Source organism: Polypterus senegalus, chromosome 10 (genome assembly GCF_016835505.1).
Source record: "Polypterus senegalus isolate Bchr_013 chromosome 10, ASM1683550v1, whole genome shotgun sequence".
In the NCBI taxonomy this organism is placed as follows: Eukaryota; Metazoa; Chordata; class Cladistia; order Polypteriformes; family Polypteridae; genus Polypterus; species Polypterus senegalus.
In genome coordinates, this window is record NC_053163.1 from 43,668,272 (window position 1) to 43,694,051 (window position 25,780).

At 40.7% G+C, this 25,780-nt stretch overlaps 1 protein-coding gene across 1 annotated transcript in view; it reads left to right on the forward strand.

The window, feature by feature from the left end:
• Window positions 1–25,780, forward strand: part of col4a6 (collagen, type IV, alpha 6) — a 582,406-nt gene that overhangs the window by 547,012 nt on the left and 9,614 nt on the right. The window contains exon 44 of the mRNA XM_039765772.1: window positions 19,058–19,344. Coding sequence (XP_039621706.1) covers window positions 19,058–19,344 — 287 coding nt within the window. The remainder of the gene's footprint in view (window positions 1–19,057; window positions 19,345–25,780) is intronic.

Consider the following 25,780-nt stretch of genomic DNA (forward strand, 5'->3'; position numbering starts at 1 on the left):
AGAGCTGAAGCCCACAAACAGAATTCTTGTATATGTCCCTGGGTTGTCAAGATGTTGCAGGATGTAGCACGGGCCCATGTTGACTGCATCATCCACTGACCGATTTTCTTAATAAGCAAACTGAATAGGGTCCAACAAGGGAGCTGTGATGTCCTTCGGGTGAGCTAACACCAGTCTCTTAAAGGTCTTCATGACCACAGATGTCAGAGCAACAGGCCTATAGTCATTCAGTCTTGTTATACTGGATTCATTAGGACCTCTTAGATTGTGGCTAGTTTTAAGCACAGTTTTAAGGGAACATCACACAGAACTAATGATTTGTTGAAAATCCAAGTAAAGACAAGAGCCAGTTGATTAGCACAGATTTTTAAGCATGAGGGTGAGACTCCATCTGGACCTGTTGCTCTCTTAGTGTGCTGTTCTTTGAAGAGCGGACACGTATCCTCTATTTAATGCAGGTTGAGAGGGAGAATGTGTGGTGGGGAGAGTCCTATAAGTCTGTACACTGAGAGGGCTGGAGATAATGTCCTTTGCATTCTGAGGCTTATAAAACCTGCAGTAAAATACAGTGAAATTATCACCCATCTGGTGCTTTACTGTAATATGTGGGATGGTCTCCTGTAATGTGTAATCTTTTGTAGTAATTTCCACACTGAAGCAGGGTCATTGGCTGAAAATTGATTTTTCAGCTTTTCACTGCAGATCTTTTTAGCCAATCTGATTTCTTTTGTCATTGTGTTCCTTGTCTGTCTAAACAGTGTTCTATCTCCGCTTTTATAGGCTGCTTCCTTAGCTTGACGAAACTGCTTAAGTTTTGCAGTGAACCAAGATCTGCTGTTGTTAAATTTTAACCAGGTCTTCACAAAAGCTAAAATAAGATGTTACTGTGTCTGCTAGTTCATGTAAGGTAGCTGTACTGTAGTATGTTCAAATACAATCATTGCAGGCTTGCAGCTTCAACTTTGCCTCAATAGCCCACCTTCTCTCTGCATTAATCATAAATTTAGCAGACTTTAACTTACTCCTATCAGTTGAGAGCAAATGAATCAAACAGTGGTCAGAGAAACCCAAAACTGCATGGTGGACAGCATGATAGGCCTACTTTAACAGTGTATAGCAATGATCCAGTATGTTTTTATCTCTGTTAAGGCACTTTATGTGCTGTATAAATTTGGGAAGTTCGTGGCTAAGATTTGCCTTATTAAAATCCTCTAGAATAATCAGAAGGGAGTTTGGATAATTTTGCTTCATGCTTGTTATCTGATCAGCCAATTTTTGAAGAGCCACACTCAATTTACAAGCATACAGTCAGTAGGAAGTATGGATAAATGTTTAAAAATAATCGTTATAATTAAATTGCATTGAATTATATTAAGTTTGTCAATTTGCCCTTCCATTAGTATTTCATGAGGTATTAAGCCTGCAGTTTAGTTTAGTGTACCCCTTATTAACATTAGTGCTACTGCTAAACAGAGGACCATTTTGATCCAGGTTTTACTTGTATCTTGACTAATTTATTTTTAATGGTCAAACTCAGTTCTGCCAGTGATAAACACAATGTACAATTTTCCTTTAATTGTACTTTCTATTTATAATCTTCAACTTAGACTTCTCAATAAGAATTTAACCATTATAGTAGCTGTCTTGTTCATCGGTGTGGTCTCCAATTAATGAAAAACATATCTACCACAAAAATTAAATAATCATTATATCTGAACATAGTCAATCAGAATATATACAAGGGGGATCTAGTTGGTATCATGGTATTCAAACTACCTACCTTAGCTAGAATGAGAGAGAATCCTCAGGTAAAATATTCTCCATGTATTACAACATGATGTAAATCATTCCCATTTTTTGACATTTGAATCAGTTTTCATATATGTTTTACTAAGTGTAATATATATATATATATAGTGAGTCTTGCCCGGACACCACCAGTCGGAAACCACATCTTTATCAAAGTCACACGTTTATTAATCACCTCTAAATACAGGATTTAAAGTCCAGAACATCACACAATGCACTCAGCAATTAAATCACCCCAATAAACCTTCTTTTCCTCAGTCTTTAGCCGCCTGTCTCCTCCTGGGAGCTTCGTCCTGCTCTCACTCCCAACTCAAGCTCCCCGACTGTTAGGAGGCGGCGCCTTTTTTTCCTACCCAGATGTGCTACCGGTGGCTGGTGATGATCTTCCGGCAGCACTTCCTTTTGTGGCAGAAGTGCTGCCCTTTGACCTGGAAGTACTCTGGGCATCCCTGCCAGGTTCATCTGCCATCTTGCCTGGTGTGGCGGAAGTGACAGTTTCCCAGGTCCCATGAGGCTTAAGGCGCCCCCTGGCGGTGGCCACAGTTCCCAACAGGTCAGAACCTCTTTGTCCCTTTCCTGTGGTCCTCTTTTTGTCGAAGGTGGTTGCCCTCTTATTACCTGAAAGCTATTACTGTCCCTTTCCCTGATGGAGGGGGTGTGAGCAGAGGGGCTGTTTGCCTAGAGGATATGGACGCTCCTCTCAAAAATGCTGAAAGACTACCTTAACATTGCTCTCTTTTTCTTGCAGCCACTTTATCGCGGTGCTTTGCATACTTAAAAGCCCAACAGCTCATATTGATTTTTGATTGTTTGCTTTTCTCTCTCTCTCTGACATTCTCTGCTCCTGACGCACACTCCTTTGAAGAGGAAGATATGTTTGCATTCTTTTACTTGTGAGAAAGAACTGTCATCTCTGTCTTGTCATAGAGCATAGTTTAAACTTTTGACTAAAGGGTGTTCTTTCATGTCTAGAGGGCTCTAATAATGTTAAAAAATGTATTTAGAAGGTAAACAGGTTTTCTACGCTGTAACTGGGAAAATATTAGATTTATAAATAAAGAATCCTACTTCATGGAAATTCATTTATCGCGGTAGAGTCTGGAATGGATTAACCACGATAAACGAGGGTTTACTGTATAACTGTGCGGAGAATATTTATAAACAGTGTGGGAGAGATTCTAAGGGCTTAAAATATATAAAAATAAATACAAACATATGGTTTCTACGTTTCACCTATTGCAGGGGGGTTCTGGAATGCAACCCCTGTGATCAAGGAGGGATTACTGTATATATATATATATATATATATATATATATATATATATATATATATATATATATATATATATAATATAATATAATATAATTGTAAAGCCTATATACTAAATTTGCTAACCAAGGCAATAGTTAAAGGGAGCCACAAATTAGGAAGGAAAACCTTGAGACTAGTCCCATTAATATTCATCCTTCCATCCATTACCCAACCCACTATATCCTAATACAGGGTCACGGGGGTCTGCTGGTGCCAGTTCCAGCCAACAAAGGGCGCAAGGCAGGAAACAAACCCCGGGCAGGGCGCCAACCCACCACAGCCCATTAATATTACAATCTGATAAGAACCAAATGTTAGAACTTTCTTACAGATAACACACAAAGGTCCAAGAGTGGGTTGTACAAGGTGCATCAAAAAGCCATGATAAATACAGTGGGTCCAATTTCTAGTGGTGCTGAGCTAGGAGTTAATTAAAGGCAATGTAGCACCAGTGTCCTTCAGTAAATAGCTTTCAGTCAGTAAAAGTAGGCAGAAGTCAAGGAAGAAATCACAGCCACTTGACCATTGAATTCCTATTTACTTTTAAGAAAGAGGTTGTGGCAGTAGGGGGCGCTAGTGCTCCCTTGAACCCTCAGGTACAAATCCAGACACCAGGTAAAAGTCCAAGACTCTTTATTTTCGTATAACAACAATGTGCACAAAGCACCCTCCACACTACTCCTACTAATCACTAAATAAACACAATCTCTCTAACAATACTCTCCTCCTCGCCCAGACATTTTGCTCCTCTCCCACCCAGCACAGCTCAGTGTCTGGACTGAGGCATCGTCCTTTTATAGCCCCTGACCCGGAGGTGTTCCTGTCCCAGCAGTCCACAGTTCCTTATTCCTTCCGGGTCAGGGCAATCAATCCACCACTTCAAAATGGGAGCACGACATTTCCTCCCGTCACGTGACCGTGACATACTCCTGGGTCATACGGCATCACAGAGCCCATAAGCCCCCCCACAGCGACTCCTGGTGGTCCCCAAGGTATCCAGCAGGGCTGTGTATAAACACTACAAAGTCTATAAGGCCCTGCTGGATCTCGGGGCACAATCCTGCTGTCGGGAGTGCTCCTCCTGGCGGCCTGGGGGTGGGGACCGGCATGGGAAGCTGGCAGTCCTCCACAAGGTGAAATAAGCAAAAGCAGCCTGTGCATTCCAAATTCACGTTCCTAATTACAGAATTTTGTTCCTGTATGTGTGCCTCTCTTTATATTTTAGTCTCAGGTTTAAAGTCTTTTACAGGAGTAATGGATATTTCATTATGTCAGGTAATAGGTAATTCATTAAAAACACATTTTTATTTTCTATATAAAGTTCTTTAAATTGTTTCAAAAGATATTTAGATCAACTTAAATTAACTTAAAACACATATATTAAGCATCTATTTTAACATGTTAACAGTTTGTTTATACATTATGAACTTTAGAAGATAGTGATGAGCGCAGGCCATTCCACCCAAAAAACTCATCCATTATATTCATCTGGATTGTCCAAGAAAACATCAAGTCGAGATATGAAGATCCTTAAAGTCCTGTTCTCCACCACACTACTACTTCAGCTGGCAAGGCTGAGTAGGAGATTGCAGACTGAGATCACTCAGGTCAACCTTACTAGAAGAAGACGCACAGAGTACAATACAAATTTTGTACATAAAAGCTTTGTTTTTTGGTTGCCACTAAGGAGCCGTGTGGAACATTGGAAAAATCTAGACGAGAACAAGCCATTCAGCCCAACAAAGCCCATCAGTCCTATCCATTTAATTCTTCTAAAAATACATCAAGTCTAAGATTGAAAGTCCCTAATGTCTTACTGTCTACCACGCTACTTGGTACCTTATTCCTAGTGACTAGGGTTCTGTTTGTGTAAAACTTACTTTCACAAATAACTAAGACATGTTTATTGAAATGCACAATAATATTTTTTTTATAACATAAGTAGATGGATAGATGCAAGTATAAAAATAAATGCATATCTAATTAGATATAGCTATAGAGACAACCTTGTTCTAATTTTGGTTCTAATTTTGATTCATTATCACAATGAATTTTAAATGAAACAACTCAGATGCAGTTGAAGTGCAGACTTTCAGCTTTAATTCAGTGGGGTGAACAAAACGATTGCATAAAAATGCAACTAAAGCATTTTTTTAACACTATCCCTTTATTTCAGGGGCTCAAAAGTAATTGGACAAATTAAATAACTGGCAATAAAATGTTCATTTCTAATACTTGGTTGAAAACCCTTTGCTGGCAATGACAGCCAGAAGTCTTGAACTCATGGACATCACCAGATGCTCGGTTTCCTCCTTTTTGATGCTCTGCCAGGCCTTTACTGCAGCGGCTTTCAGTTGCTGTTTGTTTGTGGGCCTTTCTGTCCGAAGTTTAGTCTTCAACAAGTGAAATGCATGCTCAGTTGGGTTAAGATCAGGTGACTGACTTGGCCATTCAAGAATTTTCAACTTCTTTGCTTTAATAAACTCATGGGCTGCTTTAGCTATATGTTTTGGGTCATTGTCCATCTGTATCATGAAACGCCGCCCAATCAATTTGACTGCATTTAGCTGGATTTGAGCAGACAGTATGTCTCTAAACACCCAGAATCCATTCGGTTGCTTCTGTTCTGTGTCACATCGTCAATAAACACTAGTGTCCCAGTGCCACTGGCAGCCATGCATGCCTAAGCCATCACACTGCCTCCACTGTGTTTTACAGATGATGTGGTATGCTTTGGATAATGAGCTGTTCCACGCCTTCTCCATACTTTTTTCTGTCCAAAGAATGTTTTTCCAGAACTGTGCTGGCTTTTTTAGATGTTCTTTAGCAAAGTCCAATCTAGCCTTTCCTTGAGGCTTATGAGTGGCTTGCACCTTGCAGTGCACCCTCTGTATTTAAGAGATGATGTTCAATTCATGAATAACTGTAATGTACTTGTGATAAAAAGAATATTGTCTCAATTTTTAGTTAAGGAATGTCCATAGGTCTGGCAAATTATACTCCCTAATAAAATGTGAAAATGTGGCAGTTTTAGAGTCACTGAAATTGCAGCCATTGATGACTAGTTTAGCATGCAATAAACTGAACAATTAAAATCTCCTGCCATTATTAGCTTAATAGAGCTCATATTGAGAATTAAAGATAAAACTCTGATGTTTTTATCATCTGTAATTCAGTACTGTTATGACTGGTACTATATGTGAAAAGTGAAATCTGACCACAAAAAATATTTACGGTGTGACAGATTTCCGGGGCCCTTTCTCGGCCAGTTGGCCATTGTAATGGAAGGATGACTGGAGGAGCAGATGTGCGGCACTGCCTCCCCCTGGAGTGCTAGATGGCAGCTGCCCTGGATTACAGTGGTGCCTCAGATTCCCGCAGGGCTCCATGGGAATTGGAGTTTGGCGCAACCTTGCAGTGCACCCTCTGTATTTAATTTCATGCAGTCTTCTCTTCATGGTAGACTTGGATATCAATATGCCTACCCCCTGGAGAGTGTTGTTCACTTGGTTGGCTGTTGTGAAGGGGTTTCTCTTCACCATGGAAATGATTCTGTGATCATCCACTACTGTTGTCTTCCATGGATGTCCAGGTTTTTTTGCGTTGCTGAGTTCACCAGTGCTTGCTTTCTTTCTCAGGATGTACCAAACTGTAGATTTTGCCACTCGTAATATTGTAACAATTTCTCAGATGGGTTTTTTCTGTTTTCGCAGCTTAAGGATGGCTTCTTTCACCTGCATGGAGAGCTCCTTTGACCGCATGTTGTCTGTTCACAGCAAAATCTTCCACATGCAAGCACCACACCTCAAATCAACTCCAGGCCTTTTATCTGCTTAATTGATAATGACATAACAACGGAATTGCCCACACCTGCCCATGAAATAGCCTTTGAATCAATTGTCCAATTACTTTTGAGCCCTTGAAATGAAGGGATTGTGTTAAAAAATGCTTTAGTTGCCTCACATTTTTATGCAATCTTTTTGTTCAACCCACTGAATTAAAGCTGAAAGTCTGCACTTCAACTACATCTGAGTTGTTTCATTTAAAATTCATTGTGGTAATGTACAGAACCAAAATTAGAAAAAAGATGTCTCTGTCCTAATATTTATGGACCTAACTGTAGATTTAGTTATAGATATACTTTGTATAAATGAAAGACAATTGTGAATGCTTAGTTTAACTTCTTCTGTTCTATAGAAAAAGGCACATAGTTTATTAATTATATCTCTTGGCTTAGATAGTTCTTTTATGTCTTATAGAAAAAGACACATAGCTTATGAATTTAGATTTTTCAATTCATGTGTTCAAGATGGATAAGTTCTTTAGCTTGTTATTATGGTTCTTGTGCTTTATACTGAGGTGTTCATTTCCTCACAGCTAGTCACACAGGGCTCTTTCGCTCTCTCTATTCTCTCTCTGTCTCTCACACACTCTTCCTCTCCCTCTGTGTGTTTGTGTGAGAGTGTGCCTGCATGTGATTTGTTGCTCTGCACTTTCTGATTGGATTTAGGAAGAAACTTATACAGTGCCAGAACTTGTTCCTTCGCAAGGTTATTATCTTTAAGCTACAGTTACACCATACCATAATACATTAGCTGGCTTTGTTCTGTCTATTAAATTACAATTAAGTTCTCAGAATTAAAATTAATACTTATGTTTGTTCCTTTCCTGATCAGCTTTCTCCAGACGTGGGAAAAGTTTTCAGTACACTTTCTTTCTGTGTTCAGAAGTTTGTTTCCATCTTCACATTTGCTTGCACCTTCTAGTTGCAAGTGGTACACACACACACAGTCACCTCAGGAGCTAGCAAAATTATGCCTACTAGTTAGCAAGACAAACACATGGTTTATGTACAGTCTTCCTCTGCTCAAGCACTTGCTTTCCCAGCAATGTTTGAACAAATGGCATCCCTGGTGTAACTCCTGTTTTGGACAGTATTCAGTTTTTTCCAGTCCAGCCCAGGTTACTCTTTGGAACAGAAGGGATTTCTTTATCCTTTCCTTATGGTAACTCCCTACAGTTTCTGCTTTGGACAGAAGAGATTATAGCTAGATTGCAGCCAGTTTAAGCATCTTAACTGATAGATGGAAGCAGTTAGTCAGGGCATGATTGATGTTTTTAAAGGGCGTACTTGGGGCCTTGCCCTTGGCATCTTTGTTGCACATAAGTCTATCCTTTTGGGTGACCATTCGTGCAAAGTTCTGTCCTTCAAGGTTGTCATTTCCTGAGTTATGGGCCTTTGTTCAGAATTTGTGCACTAAGCTCATACCTCCAAGAGACATCCCTTGAATGTTTTGTATCAATGTTTTGTATTGATGATCTTATCAGATAAGGAGCAAAGCTGCTTTCCTGTGAAAGACCCTGTTAGGCCAGCTGAGACGTTTTACCTGGCAATAGTAAGAAGGTCTGGTAGCAGGACTCGAGTTCCAGCTTGACAAAACTGATGATGCCAGTCTGTCCTACAACACATTGGTCAGAATAATTGCATCAATATGTGTTAAAATGATTGTACCAAAGTTTATGTCCTGTAGTGTTAATGGATTAATTGTGAAAGAGAAACTGTACTAGAGGAGCATAATAATTTAAGTTCTACCAGAAAAGATTCTTCAAGGTCTGAAATAATGATAGCATTGCATTTACAAAATTTAAGAGATGATGTTCAATTCATGAATAACTGTAATGTACTTGTGATAAAAAGAATATTGTCTCAATTTTTGGTTAAGGAATGTCCATAGGTCTGGCAAATTATACTCCCTAATAAAATGTGAAATTGTGGCAGTTTTAGATTCACTGAAATTGCAGCCATTGATGACTAGTTTAGCATGCAATAAACTGAACAATTAAAATCTCCTTCCATTATTAGCTTAAGAGAGCTCATATTGAGAATTAAAGATAAAACTCTGATGTTTTTATCATCTGTAATTCAGTACTGTTCTGACTGGTACTATATGTGAAAAGTGAAATCTGACCACAAAAAATATTTACGGTGTGACAGATTTCCGGGGCCCTTTCTTGGCCAGGTGGCCATTGTAATGGAAGGACGACTGGAGGAGCAGATGTGCGGCACTGCCTCCCCCCGGAGTGCTAGATGGCAGCTGCCCTGGATTACAGTGGTGCCTCAGATTCCCGCAGGGCTCCATGGGAATTGGAGTTTGGCGCAACCTTGTTGGTTTCCATGGGGGCCACCAGGGAGAGTTGCAGAGTCCTACTTTGAGCTTCCACCACACCTGGGAGTACTTCCAGATAATGCTGATGGGCCACCTGAAGTGTGTAGCATAAAATGTACCACCTCACTTCACTTGAGGAGCCAGAGTCAGGAGGAACAGGGACAAAGGAGGAAGAGTGGAGCTGGAAGAAGAAAGACAGAGATTGACAGAGAAGAAGAAAATAAAGGGCTGTGTGCTGCTTTTTTATTGTGCTTTTTGTTCTGTGTTTGTAGCTGCACGTGTGGAGAACAATTTGGGAATCATTTCCCACTGAAATAAAGCCCTGTGTATTTACAGAGACTTGTGTCTGGTGGCTGTCTGTGTTGGGTTTGGGGAGCTGGTGCTCCCACTGGTGGCCACAACTTTTTATTATTGTTCATATTTTAAATTAGTTATATATGGGGGCACCAAAATCTTTTAAGTGCTAAAGGCTTTTAAATGACTTAATCCGTCCCTGCCATCTGTCTTTAGAACATTAGAACAATCTAGAAAAGAGCAAGCTGTTCAGCCCAGCAAAGCTTGCCAATCCTATCCACTTAATTCTTCCAAAATAACATGAAGTATACTTTTGAATGTTCCTAAATGTCTATTGTCTACCACACTACTAGGTAACTTATTCCATGTGTCTATGGTTCTCTGTGTAAAAAAAGTACCTAGTGTTGGTGTGAAATTTACCTTTAACAAGTTTCTAACTGTTTCCTCGTGTTTTTGATAAATTCATTTTAAAATAATAGTCTTGATCCACTGTAATAATTCTCTTCATAAATCTAAACATTTCAATCACATCTCATCTTAATCTTCTTTTGCTTGAACTGGAAAGGCACGGTTCTTTTAATCTTTCCTCATAAGTCATCCCATATAGCCCTGGAATTCTCTAGCAATCTGTTTCCAGTGCTGATATGTCCATTTTCTAGCCTGGATATCAAAACAGTACTCCAAGTGTTTCCTCACCAGTGTATTATAAAGCTTGATCATAACCTTCTTGGCTTTTACTCTACACATCACGATATATGACCTAACATTCTGTTTCTTAATAGCTTCTGAAAACTGTCTGGCAGTTGATAGTGTCAAGTCTACTATGATTCATAAATCCTTCTCATACAGTGTACTTTTGATTTTCAGATGTCCCATTCAAGCCTAACATTTTTACTTCCTACATGTAATATTTTAAGTTTACTTACATTAAATTCCATCTGCAACAAATCTGCCCAGCCTCTATGCTATCCAAGTCCCTCTTTAATGATTCAGCAGATTCTAGATTATCTGCTAAACCACCTGTCTTGGTATTATCTGCAAACTTAACCACCTTGTAACTTATATTCCTATTGAAATCATATATATATATTAAAAACAGCAGCGGCCCAAGCACCATTACCATTGTTAACATCGGTCATTTTGGGTAAAGTTCCTCAGACCATAACCTTCTGCTTCCTGTATCTGAACCAATTTTTCACCCATCTACAAACAACATCCTGAACTCCCACTTCTTTTACTTTGATGCCTAATCTCTCTTGTGGAACTTTATCAAATGTTTTCTGAAAGTCAAGATAATTAGTATCATATGCTCCACTTTGAGCATATCCTATTGTTGCTTCCTCATAGAATTGTAGCATGTTTGTAAAACATTAACCTCCCTCTTCTGAACTCATGCTGACTGTTCAGTAAAACTCCTATTCTTGCCATGTGATGCTCAATCATTCCCTTAATAATTCCTTCCATTAATTTACCTGTAATGAACGTTAAGCTTACTGGTCTATATTTGCTTAGATCTGCCCAGGTTACCATTTATATATAATAGAGTAATATTTGCCATTTTTCAGTTCTTTGGAATCTTCTCTGTGCTCAATGACTTTCTAAAAATATGTGTCAAGGGTTCATGTATGTCCTCGCTAACCTCCTTAAGAACACAATAATAAATATTATTTGGTCCTGGGGGTGATTTGTTTGATTTCAGCTGTGAAGGAAACCCGGTTGTCAGCCAGCCCAAACCCAGACACGAACACACAAGCACAGTCCCGGGTTCAAATAAAGGTTTATTTATTTATCAAATTCCCTTCAAATATGTCACAACAAGCCCAAAAAGACTGGTTTCTCTCCTCCAGTCAAGTTTTGCCTCTCTACCTCCCAGCTCCAACGAGTTTGGTTAAGGGAGTGCAGTCCCTTTTATTACAGACCCGGGAGTACTTCCAGCGCCAGGTCGATTTCCCTGCAGCACCCTCTTGCAGCACCCCCGTGACCTCAGCAGGGTTGCCCTGCTGGACTACATTTCCTGGCATGCCCAGCTGGCTTCCCACTGGGTGTGAATATCCGGGACTGCTGCCATCTAGGGTGCTGGGGGAATTAAACCTCCCCGGCGATATCTCTTCTTTTACATGGGCTGTCCATCCATCTCTTCTTTCTGGGTCTGCTTCCTGTTTCCTGTGACATCTACACAGCCTATTTAATCTTAGCAATTCTCCTTCTAGAGTTTCCAAAATAACTCGGTACCTTCTTAGTAGTTCCTTTTACTGATGGGAGGTTATCTACTTCCTCACTTGTGAAGGCCTCAGAAAAATACGAGTTTAGAGCATCTGCTGTGCCACTGTCTGTATTTTTTATTTCCTGTTTACTGTTCCTGATGCATTTCACCTTCTCCTTGACTGTTCATTTACTACTAAAATACTGAAACACTTTCTTTGGGTCATCTTTTGCCTTATCTATTATATTCCTCTCCTTCATCGCCTTTTAGCCTCCCTGATATGCTTCTTAATGGTTGCCTGTGGCAATCTGCTAGCGGGGCATTACCACTTTAAAGAACAATATACAATTGATTGACTTTAGTAAAGTTAAAGCACTTACTTGTTTAAATTGTCATAGTGCAGGGGAGTGGTTCCACTAGGAATATTAACTTTTAGTTCAAGTATGCATGCATTTGTTTTGAGAAGGGGATCCCCAGAGAAAGTCCCAAGGTAAAGTTATAAGAAAAGTAACTTACTTTCCAAAGAAGGCATCGCCTTGTCTGAGGGAGGCATGCTGTATGTGTACTCATGCTCGCTTGCACACACACAAGGCCACCAGTCTATGTAATACATAAGTTGCAGGTGTTGAGAGGAGCACCATAAGCAGAACGTATTGGCATCAGCCACTATTGGAGAAAGATTGTGGTGTGATTCAGGAATGGCTATAAGTTTCGTTCTCCAATATAAAAAGCAATTCCTGCCTCTAGGGTTCATCTTTGGACTCAGTCGTGTAAAGGGTAGTTGGTTCAAAGTATACCAAGCATAGTGGTTTGCGCCCTATTTGTAAATATTTTCTTGTATATGTAAGTATCAACGTAAATATCTCATTGTTGTAGTATTGTTGGTGGGGGTATTTATATAGTTTGGGGTTTATGGTGCACCTTTTGTTTTTCTTGTATATATACACTTTTTTTCTTTTTGTAAATATTTTTGAGAGTTATTGAACTTTGTTTTGTATAGTTTGTTTCTGATCATATTTTTATTATTTAGGAATAGTATTGTTTTATGTATATCCATTTTTTCTGTTACTGCTAGAAAATCATAATTAGCTACATAAAACTCTAACTCTCTTGTTGTATTTTTCATACTTCTAGCATTAAGGCAAGCTATTTTTAATGTGCTACTTATTTTGCTTTTGCACTTAAACGTTGGGTTAGAATTTACATTACTATGCATTTTTATTTCTAAACTTTTATTTTTTTCTTCATGTACAGTTCTAAATCTAGTCTATCCCTACCAACCACCACCAGTTTCTCTAATTTAAACAATCCTTGACTAACTTAATCATATACCACCTCAACACATGGGAGCCCCTCTGTTTTCAGTAGTCACCTATGGCAGAGCATGTCCCATCTTTTCCAAAAGGGGTCCCAATATCCCATAATCCTTCCACAAATAAGATGTAGATCAAACCCTACAGAGTCCCGGCCATCTGACATGCCAAGAAGCATGGCTTGCCCAAACCTTACAGTTTTCTCCCAACAGTGACTAATTAATTTTCTAAAATAACAATGATATTTCTGTTGGTTATATGATACAAATAAAGATAGACTTAACAATAAAAAGAGTATTAAAATGATAAAAGTCTCAAAAATATTTAAAAAATAAGAAATAAAAAGCTACAGAAATGACAAATGTATCTTTAATTAGATTTAAACTAAAATACTGTATACTCATAAACTTTAGTTCCTACTAATTACATGAAGTTAATTTAAAATGCATTTTATTCATAAATATTCAAACTATATCTCTTCCTTTATACATTATAATTCCATCCATCTATCAATTTTCTACCGCTTATCCAAGTCTGGGTTGTGGCCAACCATTTCCCACTGAGAACAATGACTTCATGCTTGGAGGTGCTGATCCTTATTCTGACTGCAATAAAATAAGAAGCATGTTGAATTAATGAAACGGTCTTTACAGACATGAGTCCAAAACATGACTGTTTCCAGCCCCCCTTTTTGTTTGGGGTCAAATTAGGACCGAAGTTAAGGGTCAGGTTATGAGTGAAATGAGAGTGGGGCTGACAGGAGTAAGTATTTGTTCCTTCCATGGTTTCAGCAAATTGATGTGGTAGACCCGCATACTTGGTTGACAATTAGGTTGTTTAACAGTCAGTTTGAGGGTGATACCCTGTGGTCTTTAAATGCTTGATCCTGAGTAATTTGGTGACCTCCCTCAGTCCCTGAATATCTCTAAGGTAAATGGTATCTCTTGGTCTGTTAGGGCTTCCTTCAAGATACAATCACATGAAAAGACCCCTACTAGTTTTCGTGCCATATTCTCAGAGGTGGTCTGTTCTCAAAGGAACAACTTCCGGGAAACAAGTAGCATAACCCATAACGCAAGTGGCAGACCTATACCATCGAGTTTTCCCATGAATACAAGTTGGACTGATCTTTTCTTTCAGACACTATTGCAATAGAACAAAATGACGAGCAGCAATAGAAATGTTGCTTCTGGTATTAATTAGTGCTGTAACCCTGTTCCCAGTCACCAATACCACTTCTGTACAAGGAGAAGACAAGGGGTTAACACATACACAATAACTTTCTCCCTTCGTCAAGCTATAATCCATAGGCTGCGTGATCTGCGGACAATTGAGGATGGGGTGACTAGCCTTGCTGCACTTGAAACAGCATGGTATGGGATTGTGCTTCTCTTTGGCCTTGGTCACCTGCTCCATGTCATGACGGGTGGGCTAATGGTGGGTGACATGTCCCATACGGGTCTGGCGAGCAGACAGTTCTGATCACTCAGATTGGTTAGATGCTTGGATTTTGTCAAGCTTTTCAATCAAGGCATCCATGTTATATTATATTCCTGTCGGAGGACATTTTATAATAGGTCGCAGGCTACTTGCTACATAACTTGTTTGGGGTTGTTGATATCTGGTCTTAACCAGAATCCTGCTTTACCCTAGATGTCAAAGGTTTGTGGGCAAAATGGCCGCTCATGGTTGAATCTCCATTCCCAGCACAGCCTTGCCTGCTGGTCTGCCAAAACGCCACAGCGCTTCAGGATCTCAGTCTTCAGGTTATCATAATTTGTAGCAGCTTTTGTGCCTCATCTTTCAGGAACAGCACCAATATGTTGGCCCATTCCACACGATCCCAGTGGTGTCAGGTATCTGTTCTTTCAAAAATCAAAAAATAAGATTCATTGTCATCGTTACCTTGAAGTGGTAATAATATCTGGGATGGAGCCCGCGACTGATCTTGGCAATTAAAGCCCGGGAGCGTGCTTCGGATTACGCCAACTGTGTTCGCGTCTCTCCCAGATGTACCTTGAGTCTTTGAAATGTGGACATGTTAGTTAGAACAGTGTTTAGGTCTTGTTCTTCTGTCTTCTTTCAAACAATAATCTGGTCAACTATACCACTGTAAAAATAAGAAGCAGAAACGCACAAAAAGTCTGTTTACTTGCAAATCAGGTTTAATTAATGCAAGGGTCTTTACAGACATGAGTCCAAAACAAAACTGAGGTAACATTTGAACATGAGGTGGTTATATATTCGGGTGACAGGAAGAGGAGGGCTCAGAGGGACCGGAAGGGGAAGTGATGTCCTTGGAAAGAAGGTTGATCGAACAGGAAATGGAAGTGATGTTTCTAAGCGCAAGGGTGTTCCGTGGTTATATAGAGGAACAAAAGGAGAAAGATTTAGAGTATTGAACCAACCCCTGGTCCTGCGGAGAAAAAACATTATTTCAGTCCTTAAACTGTCTCCCATGTGCATGTGTGTGACACAGCTTAAATGTCGGCCACAAACCAGCCCACTACACCTGATGTCACAATGTGATGAAGCCAACCAGAGCACATCATCTGCAAAAAACAGAGATGCAATGCTGAGGTCACAGAGATGCAAAGCTGAGGTCACTGAATTGGATCCCCTCTATCCATTGGCTGTGCCTAGAAATTCTGTCCATAAAAATTATAAACAAAAGGCAGTCCAGGCTGAGTCCCACACCCACTGGGAACAAGTCTGACTTACTGAAGAAGAAGAAGGGCCCTGACTTGCCTCAAAAGCTTGCATATTGTAATCATTCTAATTAGCTAATAAAAGGTGTAATTTTGCTTAACTTCTCACTATATCCATAATGGCTAACACGGTACAACACCCTAGTACTATAGCTTTTTCTGTGTATTCTTTTAGGTAAACTGGTCCTAGGTGAGGGACAAGACAAAGAGCAGTTCAGAAAACCTACCATGAAGAATAAAAACTTTGGACGCCGTTTTATCTCATCCAGATGCAGGTCACCGGGGCCCCCCTCTGGAGCCAGGCCTGGAGGTGGGGCTCAATGGTGTGTGCCTGGTGGCCGGGCCTGCACTCATGGGGCTCAGCCAGGCATAGCCCAAAGAGGCAACGTTGAACCCCTTCCCATGGGCTCACCACCTGTATGAGGGGCCAAGGAGGTTGGGTGCAGTGTGAGTTGGGTGGTGGCCGAAGGCTGGGACCTTGGCGGTCCAATCCTCGGCTACAGAAGCTGGTTCTTGGAACAGGGAATGTCACCTCTCTGAAGGGGAAGGAGCCTAAACTAGTGCGTGAGGTCGAGAGGTTTCGGTTAGATATAGTCAGGCTCACCTCGACGCACAGCGTGGACTCTGGAACCAATCTCCTTGAGAGGGGCTGGACTCTCTACAACTCTGGAGTTGCTCCTGGTAAGAGATGCCGAGCAGGTGTGGTCATACTTATTGTTTCCCGACTTGGAACCTGTTCATTGGGGTTCACCCCAGTAGACGAGAGAGTAGCCTCCCTCCACCTTCAGCTGGGGGGACAGGTCCTAAGTGTGGTTTTTTGCGTATGAACTGAACAACAGTCTGGAGTATCCACCCTTTTTGGAGTCCCTTGAGGGGGTGCTAGATGGCACACCTTCTGGAGACTCCATCATTTTGCTGGGAGACTTCAATGCTCACGTGGGCAATGACAGTGAGACCTGGAAGAGCGTGATTGGGAGGAATGCCCCCCCTGATCTGAACCCGAGCGGTGTTTTGTTATTGGACTTCTGTGCTCATCATGGATTGTCCATAACGAACACCATGTTCAAGCATAGGGGTGTCCATATGTGCACCTGGCAGCAGGACACCCTAGGCCTCAGTTCAATGATCGACTTCATGGTTGTGTTGTTGGACTTGTGGCCACATGTCTTGGACACTTGGGTGAAGAGAGGGGCGGAGCTGTCAACTGAGAACTACCTGGTGTATGAGTTGACTTCGATGGTGGGGGAGGATACCGGTCAGGCCTGGTAGGCCCAAACGTATTGTGAGGGTCTGCTGGGAACATCTGGCAGAGTCCCCTGTCAGAAGTAGCTTCAACTCCCACCTCCGGCAGAACTTTGACCATGTCCCGAGGGAAGTGGGGGACATTGAGTCCGAATGGGCCATGTTCCGTGCCACTGTTGTTGAGGCGGCTGACCGGAGCTGTGGCCGTAAGTGGTCGGTGCCTGTCATGGCTGCAATCCCCGAACCCGTTGGTGGACACTGGCGGTGAGTGATGCCGTCAAGCTGAAGAAGGAGTCCTACAGGACCCTTTTATCCTGTGGGACTCTGGAGGCAGTTAATAGGTACCGGCAGGCCAAGCTGAATGCGACTTCAGTGGTTGCTGAGGCAAAAACTTGGATGTGGTAGGAGTTTGTGGAGGCCATGGAGAATGAATTCCGGACGGCTCAAGGAGATTTTGGTCCATCATCGCTGCGCTGCTGACCTCGACTCGGGACGTTGTGGGTCGGTGGGGGGAGTACTTCGAAGACCTCCTCAATCCCAATAACATGCCTTCCAATGAGGAAGCAGAGCCTGGGGACTTGGAGGTGGTCTCTCCCATCTCTGGAACTGAGGTCACCGAGGTGGTCAAAAAACTCCTTGGTGGCAGGGCCCCAGGGGTGGATGAGATACACCCGGAGTTCCTCAAGGCTCTGGATATTGTAGGACTGTCTTGGTTGACACGCCTCTGCAACATCGCATGTACATCAGGGAGCAAGATTCTGCCCCAAGTGGAGGAGTTCAAGTATCTCGAGGTCTTGTTCACGAGTGAGGGAAGAATGGAGAGGAAGATCGACAGGCGGATCGGTGCGGCATCCACAGTGATGCGGGCTCTGCATCAGTCTGTTGTGGTGAAAAAGGAGTTGAGCCATAAAGCAAAGCTCTCGATTTACCGGTTGATCTAGGTTCCTACCCTCACCTATGGTCATAAGCTTTGGGTAGTGACTGAAAGAACAAGATCGCGAATACAAGTGGCTGAAATGAGTTTCCTCCGCAGTGTGTCTGGACTTTCTCTTAAAGATAGGATGAGAAGCTCAGTCATCCAGGAGGAGCTCAGAGTAGAGCCACTGCTCCTCCGCATCGAGAGGAGTCAAATGAGGTGGCTTGTGCATCTAATCTGGATGCCTCCTGGACGCCTCCCTGGTGAGGTGTTCCGGTCACTTCTAACCATGAGGAGGCCCCGGGGAAGACCCAGGACATGCTGGAGGGACTATGTCTCTCGGCTGGCCTGGGAACACCTTGGGATTCCCCCGGAACAGCTAGTAGAAGTGGCCGGGGAGAGGTAAGTCTGAGCATCTCTGCTCTAGCTGCTGCCCCTGCGACCCGACCTCAGATAAGTGGAAGAGGATGGATGGATGGAAATCAAGACAAGGGCAAATAATATCAAAATGTCCATGAAAAAATGTCTAATTATTTACATTGCATAATCTAAATGTCAGGCACCCTGTAATGTGCATTGCGACCTATAAAACTGCTTTTTTGTGTTTTTAAAATATTATTAAATAAAATTATTTCTGGAAAATCCAAGATCACTCAAATAACATCAAGCTTTTGAACTAAGGATCAGGCTTCCCTCTCATTCATTAGTAAGGAGTTCTGCCCAGTAGTAGCGCCAAACTGATTATTGACATGTAACTTCTTTTGTACAGGGGGTTCACAGTCCCTCTCCGTACCTTTGCTTGTGTGTTCATGTACCAGACAGTAATTCTTCATCAGCCAGTAGTGGTACATATACCATGGGTATTGAAAACATGAACTGCCCATTTCTAAATGAAATCTAAGAATTAATTTTAATTTATTTCATTATTTGTTAAATATTATTTGTATTTTCTATTGCTTTGCAGTGTTATTTGGTATTGTATTCTCTTTCTTATGCATTAAAGACAAAATATCAACTAGAAGGTTTAAAAATATATAAATGTCAATTCATATTCTTTAACCTTCTGTAACTTATATATATCTTTTTTCTTCAGGTTTTGCTGGTTCTTGTTTGCCTCGCTTCAGTACAATGCCTTTTATATACTGCAACATTAATGAGTTGTGTTACTTTGCCAGTCGGAATGACAAGTCATACTGGTTGTCAACTACAGCTCCTATTCCTATGATGCCTGTTAGTGATATGCAGATTCGGCAGTACATCAGTCGCTGCTCAGTATGTGAGGCACCATCACAAGCAATTGCTGTCCATAGCCAGGATATCACAATTCCTAATTGCCCAGATGGGTGGCAAAGCATGTGGATTGGCTATTCTTTTCTCATGGTAAGTTAAATTATTTTGGAATCATTTGTGTAACACCTTGATAATGTCTTTATAACCAGTTCACCATTTAGTAATGCCTTCAATACTGATGCAAAATTAATTTATGTATTATATTTGAACATTTATTGAAAATGCAAGCACTTGGATACACATACAGTTTTGTTTTTAAAATACTTTCTCCATATTAGGATTTGATAAAGAAAAATGAAGTGGAGGCTGATTGGTTCAGAAGCTAAGACCTCTTCACTGATGCGTATGCTCGGCACACTTGTAGCAGTTCCAGGGATGCTAAGATTCACACTGTCTCAAGACAGTTTATTTTATTGTGGAGATCCAGAAACACACCCAGCCTTGACCCAGCATGCACACACTCACACGCAGAGATACTGATAAGCAGCACAATGAATCAATAAATAGTAAAGTTAATAAAGGATATATTAATCATAAAAAAAGCTATTACACAAAAACATGTATGTAAAAGCCCTTCCCACTTCCCAGATGGTGATAATTATTTACATTCACTACACAGCAAACAATAAACACTAACAACAAAGTTCAACACAGTCCAGTGAACAGAAGCAGTTGACTTTCATCAGATTCTAAACCAAAAATATTTTGACTTTCAGTTTAACATACAGCACCTATAGAAAGTACTAGCCCATTTGGATTTTTTCACATTTTTATTGTAATACAACATTGAATCGCAGTGAATTTAATTCAGCCTTTCTGCCACTGATTAAAAGAAAAAGATAATTTCCTGTCAAAGTGAAAACAGATCTCTACAAATTGGTCTAAATAATTACAAATATAAAACACAAAATATTTGACTGTGTAAGTAGTAACACCCATTAATATGGCACATCTACATCATCACTGGTGCAGCCAATTGGTTTTAGAAATCACATAATTAATTCAATGGAGATCACCTCTGTGTAGTCAGTGCATTTCACCTGAGTACTAGAAATGCCTCTGTATCTGGAAGGTCCAATTTGTGGCGAGTCAGCTTAATGGCAGGCAATGAGAGTCTACACATTGAAGACAAAAGAGCACTGCAAGCAGCAATGTGAAAAAATGATTGAAAAGCACAAATCAGGGAAGGAATGGGTACAAGAACATAACTAGAGTAAAGCTAAATCAATCATTAAGAAATGGAAAAAAATATGACACAACTGTAAATCTTCCTACACTAGGTCATCCACAAAATGTAAGTGACCGTGCAAGAAGAAGACTAGTGAAGTAGGCCACCAAGAAACATATGACAACTCTTGGCAGAGACTGGAGAGACATACAACAGATTTTATCAGGGAACTTCACCTGTTGCATCCTGTTCACTCATAATTCTGGTTTGAGGGGTTTGTAAAGAAGAAAGGTGTAAACCTGCAGTGTCTATATGTGCAAAGCTAACACATTCAAGTGGATACTGTAGTATAAAAAAACACCTTTGCAAAGATATAAGAAAACAAGTGTGCTTTCATTCAAGAATAAAACAGAGAAAAAAACATTGTTCAAGTAACAAGATACTAAGCAGAAATAATTTACCCTCGTTTGTGCTACCTTTTATCCCTTCAGCACTAACTTTTACAAGTACCATAAATTTACACAGGCTGTTACAGATGCAAATCAAATGCATGTTTTCATTATATAATAATGGTAATAACAATAATAATAATTGCAGCTCTCTACTCAAAGTGCTAAATGCAGGGATGACCTGGGATTTGAATGAAGAAATCTATTCATTGCAAAGCAGCAGCTCTACTTCTCCACCACCTGAATTGATCTGCTAGAGGCATATTTTCAATGTAAAACTCAAAAAAACACACATGCATTCAAATTTCTACCTACAAAATTCCCTGCAACTCATTGCCAGATAAAATCATCCACACAAAAATTTGCAGTGTATTGACTTCAGCTGGCTGAATGAAGGTTGAGTGAATTCTAGGTGCTGCTAATTGACACATGTGCAAAACAAAGGCATTTATCACTAGTCAATTGACACAGTGATAAGAGACTGCAAGGAAAATTAAGGTTGTCCAGAACAACAAAAAACTTTGCAGGCTTCAGGGATTCTTGTGTTAAAGCCATTTGGGGCACTCTTTGTTGTTGTTACTATAAATTTCTTTCCTTTTGCTTTGCTTTGTGTTTGCTTCTGTAGCACGCTTTACCTTAATACTTATCTTTGTTTACAGTGGCTCACAGCTCAAGATGAGTTGGAGGGGTCACTGTATTTGTTTAATCTGTGGTAATTATCAAAAGAATACCAATTGAATGACCATTTTCTTCTTAGTGTCTGGCTGTTAAACTAATAAAGGAATCTAGTCCTGTCTGTCTTGTTCTCTTTTGTCCCTAAAAATACAGTGGGTGTTTTTTATCTGAGCTGGCTGAGTTGCTAACTCATTTAAGTTCTCTTTCCTATTCTTGTTGGTGGCTTTAATATCGACCTTGACATTTCTACATGTAAGTTGACAAATACATTTTTGTCCCTGCTGAAGTGTTTGAATTTTTCTTCCCTTGAGAGATGCTGTGCATGTAGTCTTAAAGGAAAGTTGATCCTTCTCTTGAATAGGTTAATGTCACTCCCAGTTACAAAGCCAGTTGGGTCTTTGTCCTTACTTTAGTTCATTTTGTGCCTTCTGACTCAATAGATCTGCAGAGGGACCTCTGGAAAGATGTCAGTGCAACTATGATTTACACTTCTGAAGTTCAGTCACTTAGTTTGACTTAGTTAGCAGTTGTATCAATCCATTCTATCGCAGGTATTCTTCTTGTGTTGACCTTCGACTTTGCCAAGCATAATACCCTTCTCCAGTCTTGTTTCTTTTTGTATGATGTGTTCAAATTATGATAATTGAAACCTTCTCATTTGAACTTCAAGATTATTACTATCTTACCTCAAAATGGGTGTCCTTATCTGAAAACCCAAAACTATCTTCTGTATTTGAAACTAGATCTGTAACTACCTTACCTCTAAGATAGATAGATAGACAAGTAGATAGTACTTTTTTGTCCCAAGTGGGAAAATAGACTTATAACTAGAATAATATAATATAATATAATATAATATACACACTGATTGTCATATTACAATATTTGTTCTTGTTGCAGGTTCCAGCATGAGACCCTGCAAACAGAATGTATATGCCTATAATAAACTAAAATGAACAAGGAAAATAAAAAACAGGAAAACAATTATGGTATTCATCTCTGACCTCTCTTCATTAATAGTTTGACTTGAGAGAGACAGCATAACAGTTTAATACCTCCTGAGATGATAGGCTTCCCCCAAATGGCAAAAAGCTTTGTGGCTTTTTTTTATACATATTTAATTTGGTAGGGAAGGAAAATACCTAGTAAACTATACAGTATACATTTTTTTTTCTCTGTGAACACACTTTAAGTTGATGTTACACTCTTCCAGACCACAAAAAATTAATAGTGTGGCCTGGAGGGAGCGTACCAACCACCCAAACCCAACACAAACAGACACCAAGCACAAGTTCCAAACACAACACGTTTATTAAGTGGGGAGTGCTTCTCCCTCGCTCCCCACAGCACCACAGTACAAGAAGCCCGGTAGATAGTTAAACACAGTAGTTTCATTTCTTCTTTTTTTCTCTCTCTCTGTCCCTCTCTCTTTCTCTGTCTCCATCTTCTTCCACTCCTCCTTCTGCAAGCTTTATCTCTCTCCCTCCCAGAGTGGTGGCAGCTGGCTCCTTTTTAGCTGCTCCTGGTAGTGTTCCAGATGTCTCATTAGCATGGTCTAGAATCACTCCCAGTTGTGGTGATAGCTCAACGTAATATGGCTCTATCATCTCTGTAGTTCCCCCTGACGGTGCCCACTGAACCCAATAGGGCTGCAGCGAACTCTAACTCCCAGCTTGCCTGGTGGCAATCCGTGGTGCCACAGCATCCCAAGGGACTGCCCTCTAGCATCCCAAGGGAGATAATGCCCTCAGCCCGCTCTCTCCCCCATCCTTCCATCCAGCTGGCATCCTGATTGGGCAGAACCCCTGGCCCTACACAACAATAGCTTCCATCAAAGCAAATGTCAACATTCTCAACAACTAGTACAAAGTTACAGGAGTCTGATATATTTTAGGTATTTAATGGCAGGTAGCTGGAATATACTGAGGGATGTTCCCACAAAAGGAAATAGATTGTGCCTCATACATGCCTACTGTGTTGACCACAGTGTGTGGGAGATATGCAGGCTGACCTAATGATGGATCGCTGAACACATTAGGAGGTCTTCACTCTCTTGTGGATCTTCTAACTATGTCAGTTGGCTCATCAATTTAGATTGTAGCTGCAGATCTCTTCCCTTTCTCTTCGAGAATTTGATTTCCACCAGAGGTTTGCCTTGGATTGATTTCACTATTTAAACTGGCATGATCTTCAACAAATGAGTACACCCATCTTTGTGGGTCTGATGACTCTGTCACTTCTGATGTTCTCCAGTATTTTTGAACAGGTTCTGGGTATATTTTGTGTGATGCACTGTGTTGTTTGTGTCTGAAGTGATTTACTGAGACTTGCCACTAGTTTTCCTTGCATTCCCTGAGGTATTCTGAACTAGTAAGTGTCTGACATCTCCTCTTCAGACCTTGATTTGCTACTTGTAATATTATTTCTTTCAATGAGGACTTTTTCTGTTTTCTTTGGTCATTCTGCAGATCAAATTACTGTGTCCTTACCTGGGGTGTCAACAGTTAAGTCATTCAGCAACAGAAGAAGGTTAATGATGCAGAATTTATGACTTGCCTTGTTCATTTTCTGGAGTGACTTTATACACAGTGTGATGATGTGAGTCCTCTCCATGCTCCCCATTTGGGAGCCACTTGAACCCAACACCATTGATAGTTATGACGTGTTCTGTGCTTTTATTAAGAAGAATCAAAACAAAACCCAAAACAGTGTCCACCGTGCAGTGCTCAAAAATGACCATAAGTAAACAATCCATAAAAACAAGTGACTAGTGAGGGATAAAAACATAATAAATAAATCCATTAAAAGTAGAGGTTAAAAATTCCAGTCAGTCGCTCCTTCAGATCCCAGCCCATCTTCTTCTTCGTCTCCCCGGCTCACCCATAACTCATGCAGCCAGCAGAGACTCAGGAGCTGAAAACTCATCCCTCGACCCACCGTCTTGGCTGCCTTCTCCTAACATAGCCAGACCGTCCATCATCCTTCACGCACCTGCAGTCGTACCTCGGATCCCTGGGGAGATCATCTGCCATGCTTGCCCCACTCCACGTCAATGATCAGTGGGGCGAACCAGCCCCTAAAGCGCCACAGCCTATACTTCTTCATCCCTGTTCTTGCTTCCCCTCTAGGTGACCGGATCGTCTTCCCCCAGACAGCTCTTCAGCCATCTTTTAACCTCAGATCCTTTTTTTGTTCCTTTCAAGCTCCTTTTTTTCCCCGCCTTGCACTTGCACTTCTCTTTTTATAACAGTTCCCGGCCTCAATTACGGATATGGACAATTCCTCATCTGTGCACTTCAGTGAGGAAACACCTGAACCTCATCTCGACCAGAAACTGCTCCAGCCACACTACCACGCCCCCCTTACCGTATAGAGAACCATTGTTTAGCTGTTCCTTTACTTGTTTTTCCCAGAATGAGTGCAGTTTTCCTGGTTCACCTCTTTCACCCATGTTCTGGCATTCATATGCCTTGTTCAGAGGCATCTATTTGTAATATAAAAGGCACTGTTTTCTGAGTTAGGAGTCAATAATCGATTCAGAGTCTGAGGGTTCCATCCTTTTTACGGCCACATACAACAGGTGCTTAGTAAGGAGGCTTGGATCTAATAGTTCACTGTCTTGCCAAGACAGCTTTAATATATTCTTTAACTTCTTTCTAAAGTGGCTTTGATATAGATTCATTGGGACCAGGCTATTGACCCTCAACACTGGTGTATGTGCATTATGTGAGTTAAGTAATGTCAGGTGGCCTTTGGTCATAGGCAATCTCATAGTACATTCCTCATTCCTGCCACTTGCTAATATTCCATATCTGCACTTACAGTATGCTGTATGCCATTAGCGGATGGTAAAAGTGGAGATGAGAATGTCTGACCTGTACCAGCTCTAGCAGTGGTGATGGGTAGATTACGTTCATATATGATGTCATCTGTGTTGTCTTGCAAATATATTAACTGTGATATGCCTTCATCTTCTAATTTTAGCAATGTTTTAAAACTCAGATATGCTTATACATATTCAAAACAAATTTCTTCATCATCTATGAGAAGAACAGATTGATCTAGTTGTAGCACTTTAGATAGTTTAAAATTTTCATCAGCAGTTAATTGTATAGGATTCTTTTGATTGTTCATATCAGTCCTTTTCTTTTGCTGGCCATGATGTATGTTTCAGATGCATTTTGCTTTTGTGATACACACTGCCAGCTAGGACACGTTCACTCTGTGATGCCTG